Below are 12,408 nucleotides of genomic sequence, written 5' to 3'. Positions count from 1 at the left end.
CCTCTCCCCCACGTCCCGGCCCGCCACAGCCCCCTCTCCCCCACGTCACGGCCCACAACAGCCCTCTCTCCCCTACGTCCCGGCCCGCAACAGCCCCCTCTCCTCCACGTCCCAGCCTGCAACAGCCCTCTTTCCTCCATGTCCTCGCCAACACTCGCTGTCTTTTGCGTTTTGATGACACTCATCCTAACGGTGCCCGCTGATACCTCATGTGGTTTTGATTTTCCTGAGGATTAGTGACGCTGGACATTATTTCATACACACATCGGCCACTTATATGTTTTCCTTCCAGATGCAGGTTCAGGTCTTTTGTGTATTTTTGTTTTATCTTCGAGGCAGGGTCTTGCTCTGTCACGCAGGCTGGAGTGCAGTGGCGTGATCGTGGCTCACAGCAGCGGCGTGATCGTGGCTCACAGCAGCCTCAACCTCCTGGGCTTCAGTGATCCTCCCACCTCAGCCTCCCCAGTAGCTGGGAGTACAGGGGCTCACCACCAGACTCATAATTTCTACAATTCTTCTCGTAGAGATGGGGTTCCACTATGTTGCCCATGCCAGTCTTTAACTCCTGGCCTCAAGTCATCCTCCAGTCAGTCTCGGCTTCTAAGAGTGCTGGGATTACAGGCCTGAGCTACCACACCTGGCCCCAGTTACACTTTTGTGTTTCCTTTTTCAATCAAAACTCAACGAGGTTGATCCATATCTCCTGATATGTAACAATCTGTAAGGTATTTCTATGCAAAGGAAATGATACACAGACAATCTCTGGAAGAAACGTGAGAAATGGGGCAGGGGCAGGGCAGGGCAAGATTCAGGTCCTTTGTGTATTGGCTTTTCGTGATCAATTCTCAAAGGTCTAGGTCATAGGGGTGGATCCCTCAGGAAGAGACACGCTCTGGGGCTGGGGGAGTGGGTCTCGCCCCGCTCACCCTGTGAGAACCAGTCTATTGAAGAAGCCTGCTGCCTGCCCCCCTCGCTCCCTCTCTCGTCCCATGGCCTGCACATGCGGCTCCCCTCCCCTTTCACTACCACAGAAGCTGCCTGAGGCCCTTGCCAGACAGACGCTCAGCCCTGAACTCTGCTGCCATCAGAATCATGAGCAAAATAAACCCCTTTTTAAAATAAATTACCCAGCCTCAGGTATTCCTTTACAGCAACACAAACGGACTAAGACAGTAGTATTTTAAGTATTTCTTACTAACTCAGTAACTGAGTAATGTTTAGAAATGGAAGAGGAGATAGCACCAGAGTTGGTGAGAACAAGCTGAGCACAGGCAAGGAGAGGGCTGCCACCACGAGGGTGGGAGGCTCATCTCAGGTGGCGGGAGGCAGGTGCTGAGGGGGCTGTGTAGTGTGCCTGGTCTGGTCTTTAACGCTTTCACAGAAAAGAAAAACACACAGGGAAGCCAATGCAGTCATGCACTCAGTCAAACAGCGCAGGAGAAAAGATGCACAGGGATGCCAGCTCCTCCCAAGTCAAGAGGCACAGACATGGGCACCCCACAAGAAGCTCTATTTAATATTGAGGAGCCTAAATATTAAATAGAAACAATCACGAGGAACAGAACAGAGAGTGAAGACATGAACTCAGCCCATAAGAGAGGGGCTGGGCCACAGGAGGGAGGAGGGGACTCAGAGAGCAAAGGCAGCTGAAGGCCTTCATCTCCAGAACATGAGGCAGCAGGGCTTTGGCGGGAGCCGCGGGGACAGGGAGGAACAGCAGCCCCCTGATGGGTCTGTGACGTGTCCACACAGCAGCACCTCCAAAAGGGAAATCAAAGAACCCACACATGGCCTCTAAAATCTTCTAGTACCCACGCTGAAACAGTCAAATATTTACATAACCTGACAGCCAAAACACTATCACTTCAACAGGTAGTCAACATTCCGAAGAACCAACGCGACCCTGTGTGTTCTTTCTGATACTCGGTCTTCACAACCGACCGGCACCTTATACTCCACCCGAGTGCAGGCTGGTGGGAGGAGAAGCCAGCGCAGCCAGCTGGAGGGGGGCAGGGGCAGCACCGGCAGAGCCTCCAGAGAATGAGGCAGAGATGGACTTCCACAGGGAGGGGAAGGAGCTGAGACTGTGGGAAAGCACAGAGGAAGACGGCAGGAGCTGCCTCGGTGACAGAGGCCTGTGGTCCACAACCTTTGCCCTCATTCCCCTCCCTTGTAATTACAGTTCAAAATCCCCAGGACAGAAAGAAGGGAGGAGGGGGGCTCCAAAAGCAGGGACAGGGGAAGAGGGCTTCAGGCCAGGGAAGAGTGGGGACCGAGCGCTCAGAGCCCCAGGGGAGAGCGCAGGTGTTCCGACAGTTCCCACTGCACAACTCTCCAGCCAGATTCAGCATATTCTTACCTCTATGAAAGGTCTTGCAATTTTGGGTGCTATGGTTTCCGTGACAGAAGGTTCCTGAGAAAGCACCACAAACTCCTCAGCTTTGACCGGGAAGCCAGCATCATCCATGGGAGAATAAACCTCAAACAGCTCCTGGATGGTTCGCTGAACACAGAGATGCGTGTTACTCCCAGTAACAAGGTTTGAATGTGCGTCTGACCCGAGCTGGAGACCCACGCCTCTCCTAGAGCCACCAGGCCCCTGCTTCTCACTAGAGTGTATGAGCACCATGCAATGCCACACGCCGCACGGTGGACCTCACCTCAGGGACGCTCATCGAACACGGAGTACCTGAGTTAAGAACGCCATGGAGTAGTCATTTCCCTGAGCAGCCACTTCTCGGATCAAATCTTTAGTTCCATTTTTCAACAATTTCTCTTCAATGGAATTGCCACTCACAAGCCTGCAAACAAAAGACACAAAATGTGAAGTCGGTCACCAGGAAACAGCGACAACATGTGGGGTGCAGGATGCAGATGGTGACCCACAAGTCCATGTCCCTCCTCCTCCAGGTCTACCCCTGCTCGGAATGTGCCTTCGTGGGGCGCCAAAGGCCGCTCTCAGCCAGTCCCCCAGTCTCAGCTCTCCCGCCTGCAGACAGCCAACAGCAGGCCCCTGCGGAAGACTCTTGGCTGTCCCACCTCATCCTTCCGCCTGCCATCCTGTTTTTCTCCCACCATCTCAACCTGGAAATGTCCCACCCGGTCCTTCCAAATGTACCTCCAGCATCTGTCTTCTCTGAAGCTTTCACTGAGCCCAACTGCCAGAACTGATCACTTCACAGACTAGCTTGTGAACACACTCTCATGAGACATCTCATTCTCATGTAATCATAGACACTTTCATCTTTTTTGTTTTTTTGTTTTTTTTGACACAAAGTTTCACTCTTGTTGCCCAGGCTGGAGTGCAATGGGGCTATCTCAGCTCACCGCAACCTCTGTCTCCTGGGCTCAAGCGATTCTCCTGCCTCAGCCTCCTGAGTAGCTGGGACTACAGGCGCCCGCCACCACGCCTGGCTAATTTTTATATTTTTAGTATAGAGGCGGGGTTTCACTATGTTGGCCAGGCTGCTCTTGAACTCCTGACCTCGTGATCCACTGTACCCAGCCACATTTTCAACTTTTTAACCTCTGTACACTACCAGACCCACAACAGATGCTCAGTTAAGACTGTGAGTTGCAGACGTGACCCCACTGGACAGACAGTGCAGGGAAACATGGCTTCCTTAAGACTGTGTCACTGTGAACACAGAAAAGACAACGCAGTCTGTTGCCTTCCCATGAGGCTCATCTGCCTATAAAATGCTAAGTGCTAACCCCTAAAAAAGCTCAAATTAAAGAGCTTTCACAGCATGATTTTCATGGAGATGAAAACAAATTTCTTTCAGAAAATTCCAAATTAAAAGGAGCCTAGATATTAAATACAAACAATCATTGGGAACAGAACAGAGAGTGAAGATATGAACCCAGACATACAAATGAACTAAATACAGAATAAAGAGAAACAGCAACACGAAGGACGGACGGACAACTTCATCAACAGCAAACCACCACCTGGGAAGACGTTCATGGCCTTGAAATGAAAATCTCTTTCCTGATTATATTACCACATGCTCATCGTAATATATTTGATTACATAAAAGTGTAAGAAACAAAACAAAATCACCTGGATTCCAATCCCCCTGAGATAACCACTAAAAAAGGTGGGTACAGCACTTTCATCCATGTGGTTCACAAAAATGTGCCACTGCATGTGTGTGACAGTGTGCACTTCCGCGGGCACACTGTTCCTAACAGGTGTATCTCCCGGCTACTTCAGGAACAGCAGCCTGCCTCTGCTGCCCCCACCTCAGCAGCTGCATCAGTGTGAACCTGGGTGTGTGCTTACACCACATTCTGTGTGGGGAAATGTCTGCCTCACTTTCTACTTCCCTGCATTTTGCTGTCCCTGCCAAATGGTATACTACAGAAGTCCCTCCACATGAGCTCATTTCCCAACTGGCTGCTCAACACCGTGGGACGGCTGTGCCCCGGTGACAGGCATGCCCCAGTTCCTACTTTGTGCCACGTGACAAAGCTGCAATACACATCTTTAAATAACAGGATGTAGTCTCAGGCATGGCAGTGCCGGGAGCAAACATCGTGTGCCATTTTTCTGTCAACAGACCTTGTCCAGCTGCCTCCAAAATGGCTGAAGCAATCCCACGTTCCATCAACATGAGGACGTCCCCTTCTTTAGTGTCAGGCTGAGTGTGCTCATTCCCTTAGGGGCTCACCGGTCCGGGGCACGGGAATAGAAATCTGATGTCTTAAACTGGTACTTGCGTCTCCAGGTCAGTGAGCTGGAGCAGCTTCTCATACTTTTTGGCTACTTGGGATGGATTGTTCATATTCATAGGCCCTTCCTTAAAAGTAAGCAGGGGGTCTTTATGTGTCTTCTCGATTTTTAAGAGCTATACTTGCAGTGAGAATGGCTAGTCGTCTCCCCACCCTATCAACCACCTATCTACTGGGCTCACCCTATCTGTGCGACGCGCAGCTTCCCCTCACTGCAGCTGAGTGCGCCTGTCTCCCCTGACCTCAGGGTCTGTGAGGGTCAGGCGGCCCCTCCCAGCTCTCGGCCACAGGTACTGTCTCTTCAAGAGTGTTCTAATACTGCTGCTCCACAGTTAACACTCAAGTCTTTCATCTGGACTCCGCTCTGGTCAGGCATGGGAGCAGCACTCCAAGCCCCTCCTCTCATAGTAGACAGCCAGGTATGTGGCACATTCACAACATAAAAGCCCTCCAGTTGCTGTGACAGCCAACCTTTGTAACATGCTAAATCCCCATGGGTGCTGGGCTATCTGCCCCAACACTGACAGCACCCTTATGTGGTTTGGGGGTTCCCACGGCTCACAGTGGGGCACACTCCCACCCGCATCGCTGGGCTTCAAGATGGCGGCCTTCATTAGAATGTCCACACTGCAAGACATCCTGATGCTGGTACCACCAGCACCATCCTACCCAACCCTCACACCCATGAGGGTTTTCACAGAAATACTGTTTGAGGATTACTTGGGGTAAACTTCACATGCTCATAAATAAAGCCTACCCAATCGAGAACAAAGCACGTCTTCACACTCAGCACAGCTCATCCCGCACTCTTCAAGTTCACCTCATGCTTCCCTTCGGAGGCTCTGTTCCTGCACTGCTAAGGCCATGTCTGAGACTTTGCTGCTACTGCGAATAAAATACTTTTCCAATTTCTAGCTAATAATGGCTAAAAGGCCAACAATGCAGAAGGAATTCCACACAAAGTCCTTATCCACTCAACACAGACCATGCACCACACTTATATTCATCACCAGGCAAATGTACGCACAACGTACTGTTAAAAGAATAAAAGATTACAAAATAGGACACAGTGTGAGCCTTCTTACAGAATGAGGAACACGTCTAGAAAGACGCGCGTCTAACCGCTAGTCGGTGCTGCCGCTACAAGGCACCGTGTGAGCCTTCTTACAGAACGAGGAACACGTCTAGAAAGACGCGCGTCTAACCGCTAGTCATTGCTGCCGCTACAAGGCACCGTGTGAGCCTTCTTACAGAACGAGGAACACGTCTAGAAAGACGCGCGTCTAGCCGCTAGTCATTGCTGCCGCTACAAGGCACCGTGTGAGCCTTCTTACAGAATGAGGAACACGTCTAGAAAGACGCGCGTCTAGCCGCTAGTCGGTGCTGCCGCTAGAGGATCCTTGCTTTTCTTTACAGGCTTTCCTTTTCTTCCTCGAGGAGCATGTTATGCATTTATAGCAAGGAAAATAATAATAAAACTATTTAAATACAGCATTGAATTGCTATAACACCAACTGTCTTGTTAAAAACAAATGGTTGGCTGGGTACATTGACTGACGCCTGTAATCCCAGCACTTTGGGAGGCTGAGATGGGCTGATTGCTTGAGCCCAGGAGTTCGAGACCAGCCTGGGCAACATAGCAAAACCCTGTCTGTACAAAAAATACAAACATTAGCCAAGCATGGTGCTGCACACCTGTAGTCCCAGCCACTTGGGAGGCTGAGCTGGGAGAATCCCTTGAGCCTAGGAGGCTGAGTTTCAGTGAACCAAGATTATGCCACTACACTCCAGCCTGGGCAACAAAGTGAGACTGTGTCTCAAAAAAAATAAAAAAATAAATAAATAAATAATAATAATAATAATAATAATAAGAGGTTAAGAGCACACTTTAGGGTTTCAGTTGCAGTGTCAGCTACTGCCTATGAGGCCTGATGCAGAGACCATACTGGTCTAGTTGCAGGTTCCTTACTGGAAACTGACAAGTCACGATGAGAGGGAGTCTACGCTGTGCTCAGTACACAACCAGGCACAAAATAAGCAAAAAAAATTTAAATCTCCTATTATTCTATAACAGCAACACTAGAAATTTAGAAGTATACAGTAAACTTTCTCCATTTCCCCAATTATGTTTTGACAGTTACAGTTTTTATCCTTAAAGATAATAATAGGTTTTAGCCAGGTGCAGCGGCTCACACCTATAATCTTAGCACTTTGTGAAGCTGAGGCAGGCGGATCCACAAGGTCAGGAGTTTGAGACCAGCCTGGCCAATATGGTGAAACCCTGTCTCTACTAAAGATACAAAAATTAGCTGGATGTGGTGACACGCGCCTGTAGTCCCAGCTACTCAGGAGGCTGAGGCAGAAGAATCACTTGAACCTGGGAGGCGGAGGTTGCAGTAAGCCGACATCGTGCCACTGCTCTCCAGCCTGGGTGACACAGCGAGACTCCATCTTGAAAAAAAGAATTTAATTCTTTTTTTTCCACAGCTGTTGACCATTCTTTCAATAGCGGTTTTACTGACAGGTAATTTATAGTTCATAATAATTAAAACAACCCAAAATGTAAATTGTACTTCTAAGATTGAGGTACTCTGGAAGAAGAGGTACCAGATTTAAAAACTGAAGGCAGCAAGATGACTTGTCTGAGCAGCATCGCTAACTTACGATTTCGAGCAGATGTTCAGTGTAAACAAAAGGAATAGATAAAACAGCAGAAATATAACTCTGTCTGAAGGAAAACAAACAAAACATCGTTGACAATTAAGCCATCACACACTGTCTTCAGTTTTGCTTTTGTTTCTGCACTAGTGCTTTCCGCACCAAGACCTCCTGCAAAGCGTCTCGTTCCTTCCACGTCCACCCGGCCGCCCAGCAGGTCCTCACCTGTATATGTGGATGTCTTTGCATCTCCCAATTCTATCACACCACTCCTGAGCTTTGGCATCCATCACCGGATTTAGGTCATTGTCATAAAACACGACGGTGTCTGCCTCCACAAGGTTTATACCTGTGGCCCGGCTGTGAGTGGAGAGAATGGCACAAAAAATCCGCCTGTCTCTGTTGAAACTCCTCATCAGTTCCTGAGATGAAACAAAACACCTGAGTTAGTATTCTTGGAAAATGCTGGGAAACCTTGAACACGTTTCGACATGTATCAATTAGGAATTATCGCATAGCAAAACTGCTTGGTTTGTATTCCATGCAACACGAGGCCCATGCTAAAGGCACATCAAGGTCCCAACGCAGTTCTCCAGCTCTTCCGTGCAGCTGCCATCATCTTATGCGCACCCACCACCAACACCCTCATAACCGCTTAAATAACACAGCCATGAGTGACATGAAGGAAGAAATTCGATTCTGCCTTGCATTTACTGTCAGCTCAACTTGTAGGCCCCAAAAGAAAACAGCGTCTCACTGGGGAGGGATATGTGCTTTCTCATCTATCCTCAGGCAATGCCAGGGCACTTTACAGACAACAAAAAGCCCCTGGAGTAAGGCTGAGGACACAGGAAAAACAAAACTGTGAAGGACATTCTTCTAACCTCACCGAGGACCACGAAGTGACAGGCGTGAATACTTCTCTTCCATAATTACTTCCGTGCCAAGACAAAACCTAACCGTGGACCAACTCTCTTCCCTCAAAACATTCCACGTGTAATTTATTATATTATTACCAAGAAAACTTGTGAAACTGCCTTTTGTGCTATTGCTTTCTAGGCCTCTCCAGCGTGTGCATGAGCAGGTGTGTAAGACAAAGCAGGTCGTGTGACTTACAGGGCAGCGTCTTGGCTCTGCGCTGGGGAACACGGGACCGTGCTGCTAAAGCTGGCTCTGAAATGCTGCCAATGAGGACCTAGTGCAGCACGTGGAATGCTGGGGAACAGTCTCTGCTCACGAAGCTGCCAGAGCACAGGGCACAGTGCACAGGGCCCATGGACAAGCCCTGCGCACTCACTCTTCTGCTGAACACTTTCTTCCCAAGTGTGGATGACCATAAACATTTCAACAACAACTGTGTAGACAGATCTCTACGTGGTATGTTTGCTGCCATATAAGTAAAGGTCCTAAATACAGACTGAAGCACACAGCACCCTTACGGTTCAAATCCACACTGCCAGGCTACTTTCTAGAGTGCCATACTAGGCTATGCTTCCAGGAGCAGGATATGAGAGTGTCTGACTCACTATGCCTGATGGAATCCAAACAGCCTTGGCAAATCTGGTACGGAAACAACGGCCATATTATACTAACTTGTACTTCCTTTCATTCTAAATTGGTTGGAACTGTTTTTCGTATTTTTACCCCGTAGCTACCTCTTGAAGGGCACCTGTGTCGTCTTATGGTGACTGCAGGTCACCAGCGTTTATCCTGAGACATCAAGACTGCATTTACCTAACGACCTGGCTTTTAACAGAACATACCAAAGGATGTATTGAGACTTATAAAGTTCGAAGGCTCATTAAATCCTTCCCCTTTCACTTAGAAGGGTCAGGAGACCACTGAATCTACACAGCGCTTAGACATCAGGGACAAGGCGAGCAGTGTGCTTCTCACCTGCCGTTGCTCACTGCTGGCATTTTCATCGATTCTTACATAGGTAAGGTAATGGAAGTTCAAGAACATCTCTAAAATGTCCAACATAAGAACCATCTGTGATAAAATCAGCACCCGACGTCCTTCAGATTTCAACTTCTGAAGCAAGATAGCTAAAGCTTCCAACTTTCCTGGGAAAGGAATAACATCAACAGTGCCTCATCATTCAGAGCCAACCCAGCTCACACAACGGGCTGTGTCACCAACCTCCCCCATACCTGAATCGAACTGCACCAGCCTCAGCTCAGGGAACTGCAGCAGGCGTGGAGCTGTCGTCTGCCGCAGCTGCTGGAAGTAAGGGGCAGCGTGCTCTCTCAGGCCCTGCCGGAAGATCCTCATTCTGTGGCTGTACAGGGGTGGCGGCCGCGCCACCCGTAGGGAGGCGGGGGCTGCCACCACCGGGGGGATCACAAAGGCCACCCTGAGGAGCAGAACGCAAATTTTGTCACCAGCAGGAGCCACATACTTTCACCCAGCATGGGGGCTCCCGAAAGATGGGGCAGAGACCTCTGACAGTCCAAGTCCCAGGAAACAGCAGGGCCCAACCCAGTCATATGGACATGTGGCTGTTGGCCCACAGTTAGAGGCCCTATGAGGCAGATCCTAACCAGTTCTGGCCACCAACCACCACCTTAGGAACTAATTCAGACAGTCCAGGGCTAAACGATCAGTGGGGGTGGATTCCCCAGACCACAGGCACTAGTTCAGAGGTGAGCCATTCTGTTTCTAGAGTGTCTTCACCTGGAAACTTTGGGACAAAGGTGCATTGTCTCGTGAACACTAGAACTGCCACAGCCACTGTGCCACCAGGATGGGGACCAGACTCAGGGTGAAGGAACTTTCCAGACAGCAGGACGACAACATAGCGGAGCTCGCACAGCCAACCTGAGGCCCACCTTCCAACCTGTGGCAGTCACCTGCACCAGAAGGCCCTTCCTTCGGACATCAGCTATGGCTCACTCCCAACTGTATTCAAAACGAATGGCCACCATGATGTTCAATGAGAGAGGAGTACCAAAGACAAATCAGCACCCGAAAGAAAACCTCCAGGGGCACAAGGGCACTGACGTAGCCACCCACAGACCAGGAGAAGCCAGAGGTGGCTTATTCGGTCTTGGAGAAGCACTCCCGGTTTTCTTTCCCTCCATTAACTGTGCTTCCTGATCTGAAAGACCTTTAGGTATTTTAATAGGTCGATCCTGAAAGCTGGGTCAAGGCACAGGGAGAAGCCAGGTTTCCCTTTGTCTGGCAGACAACTGCGAGAAATACAACAGCTCCAAGAAGCGGAGAAAACATGTCTGACGTGGCGCCTGGAGGCGGGTCCAAGCAGAGAGTGGACCTGCAGACAGGGTGAAGTGCTCTACTGAAAGCAAGCTCGGGAAGAGCGGCAGGTGCCCACCAAGTGCTCGGACTTGTTCTCCATTAAAGCATGTTCTGAGCTCGACTGGTGCATACATTTCTCATCATGTGATGTTCACACACTCATGTGGCTCTTTTAATACGATGATTTTTTTGAAAAAGTAAAATGAAGAGTCCTTAGCAACACAGTGATCTGTCCCCAGGCACAGCGTGAACTCAGTGCTATGGCTCTGCCCCCAGGGCTGCCAACTTCCTTCAGAAGCTGCACGTGGCACTGAGAGACCAAGATAACAAAACCATCTGATCCCAAAGCTGAAGACCCCAAAGAGTGACCTCAAAACAGATCTCTAAGAGACAGCATGGGGAGAAGCCGATGGAAATAAGATGAATATCCACGAGACAAGAAGGGGCCTTCCCGGAGCACAACGCAGCCAGAGAGCCCCAAAAAGACCACGAGGTCTGTGCACAGACTGCGGGACCTGTCGGTAACGTCCTGCAGGGACCGGGCTGCGGTACCTGTCAATAACGTCCTTCAGGGATTCTCGACACTGTCGAAGCATCGACATCAGCTCACTTGGACTTTCTGAAGGTGAAGCGTAACTGCGCACTGGCCCGGCCTCCTTCCCACGATGGGTCTCCTTCCCATCCAGAGACCCATGCCACCATAGCCTTCCGTGGCCAGGCAGGGTACAAATCCTTAGCAAGTCTCTGCCATAGACTGGAGCTTGAGAACAGCGCCGCTCGTTGACCAAATAAATCTGATCCAGGCGCTCTTTCAAGAGTCTGATCTTTTCCTCCTTTATCAGAAAGGGATGAAAACAGTTACTTGAGAAACAGAACGGCAAGTTACTTCTTCACCAAACCCCTTGGCATTTCCCATGTACAGGATCCAGTTCAATGCCCACAGTCTTGTGCTACAGGAAAAGGACAGAAATGAAGAGCAGAGCACAAGCATTCTCCTTCTTGCCAAGATGGGAAGTGTTTCTCAAGACACAAGTGAACAATTCTAATGCCCAGGTAGACTTGCAGAAGGACATAAAAATAGAAAAAAAAGATTCTGGCAGTCTTAATCCAGTTTCATTTTTTTTATTAGGAAATTTATGTTTTAAAATAAGAATTCAGTACCATAACTTAAGGATTCACAGGGGCCTTTAAATATCACAAACACACACAATGAACAGCTCCTGGAAAGCCGCTTGTCTGAGTGCACCAGGGTCTCAGGCTCAGGTGCTTACCTGGGTCGGCCCTCCAATGGGAGAAGCTGGCTTGGAGGCTGCTCCGGTTTCTCCTACAGCCAAGGCATTCACCGCCACGCGGCCGGGAACACCAACTACAAATGCATAAGGAAGAGGTAAGAAGGAACGCCAGGGTCACAGGATCTCATCTGCTACCAGCATGCTCCAGGGAACCTCGCCCTCCACCAGCACATTCTGCAGAAAGTCTGCAACAGCATGAGCCCCAGGCCTCATCCTCCACCCCCATGCGCGTGGCTCAAATTTAAATGCTTTAGATCTGCTACAGAAGCATGCTGCCTCCCAGGCCATGACCGGAGCTGAGTAGAGCCAGGGGCTTTTCCCTTTCCTTTGGGAAGCACCCCAGCACCACCCAGAAGCCTCTCAGTACACCTCTGAGGCCCTGGGTGCCCCATCTCCATCAACACGTGGCCATGTCCTAGCCCAGATGACAACCTGATGACTGTGAGGCCACTGCCTGCCATGAGCA

The 12,408-nt window shown here is 49.7% G+C and overlaps 1 protein-coding gene and 1 non-coding gene across 13 annotated transcripts in view; both read right to left on the bottom strand.

Moving 5' to 3' along the window:
• Positions 1-12,408, bottom strand: part of EP400 (E1A binding protein p400) — a 128,388-nt gene that overhangs the window by 38,285 nt on the left and 77,695 nt on the right. For all 12 annotated transcript variants that reach the window (XM_032270874.1, XM_032270875.1, XM_032270882.1 and 9 more), the window contains 7 exons: positions 11,922-12,016; positions 11,203-11,483; positions 9,546-9,748; positions 9,289-9,458; positions 7,618-7,814; positions 2,690-2,801; positions 2,360-2,503 (listed from right to left, as the gene is read on the bottom strand). In XM_032270874.1, the coding sequence (XP_032126765.1) occupies positions 2,360-2,503; positions 2,690-2,801; positions 7,618-7,814; positions 9,289-9,458; positions 9,546-9,748; positions 11,203-11,483; positions 11,922-12,016 (1,202 nt within the window). The remainder of the gene's footprint in view (positions 1-2,359; positions 2,504-2,689; positions 2,802-7,617; positions 7,815-9,288; positions 9,459-9,545; positions 9,749-11,202; positions 11,484-11,921; positions 12,017-12,408) is intronic.
• On the bottom strand, positions 8,105-8,240 carry LOC116544490. The gene has a single exon (XR_004265929.1). It is a non-coding gene; the product is annotated as a small nucleolar RNA SNORA49 (small nucleolar RNA).

This window comes from Sapajus apella, unplaced genomic scaffold (genome assembly GCF_009761245.1).
Source record: "Sapajus apella isolate SASKATOON/1434 unplaced genomic scaffold, GSC_monkey_1.0 scaffold218, whole genome shotgun sequence".
In the NCBI taxonomy this organism is placed as follows: domain Eukaryota; kingdom Metazoa; phylum Chordata; class Mammalia; order Primates; family Cebidae; genus Sapajus; species Sapajus apella.
Note: the sequence above shows the minus strand (reverse complement) of the source record. Positions and strands in the feature narration are given on the sequence as shown.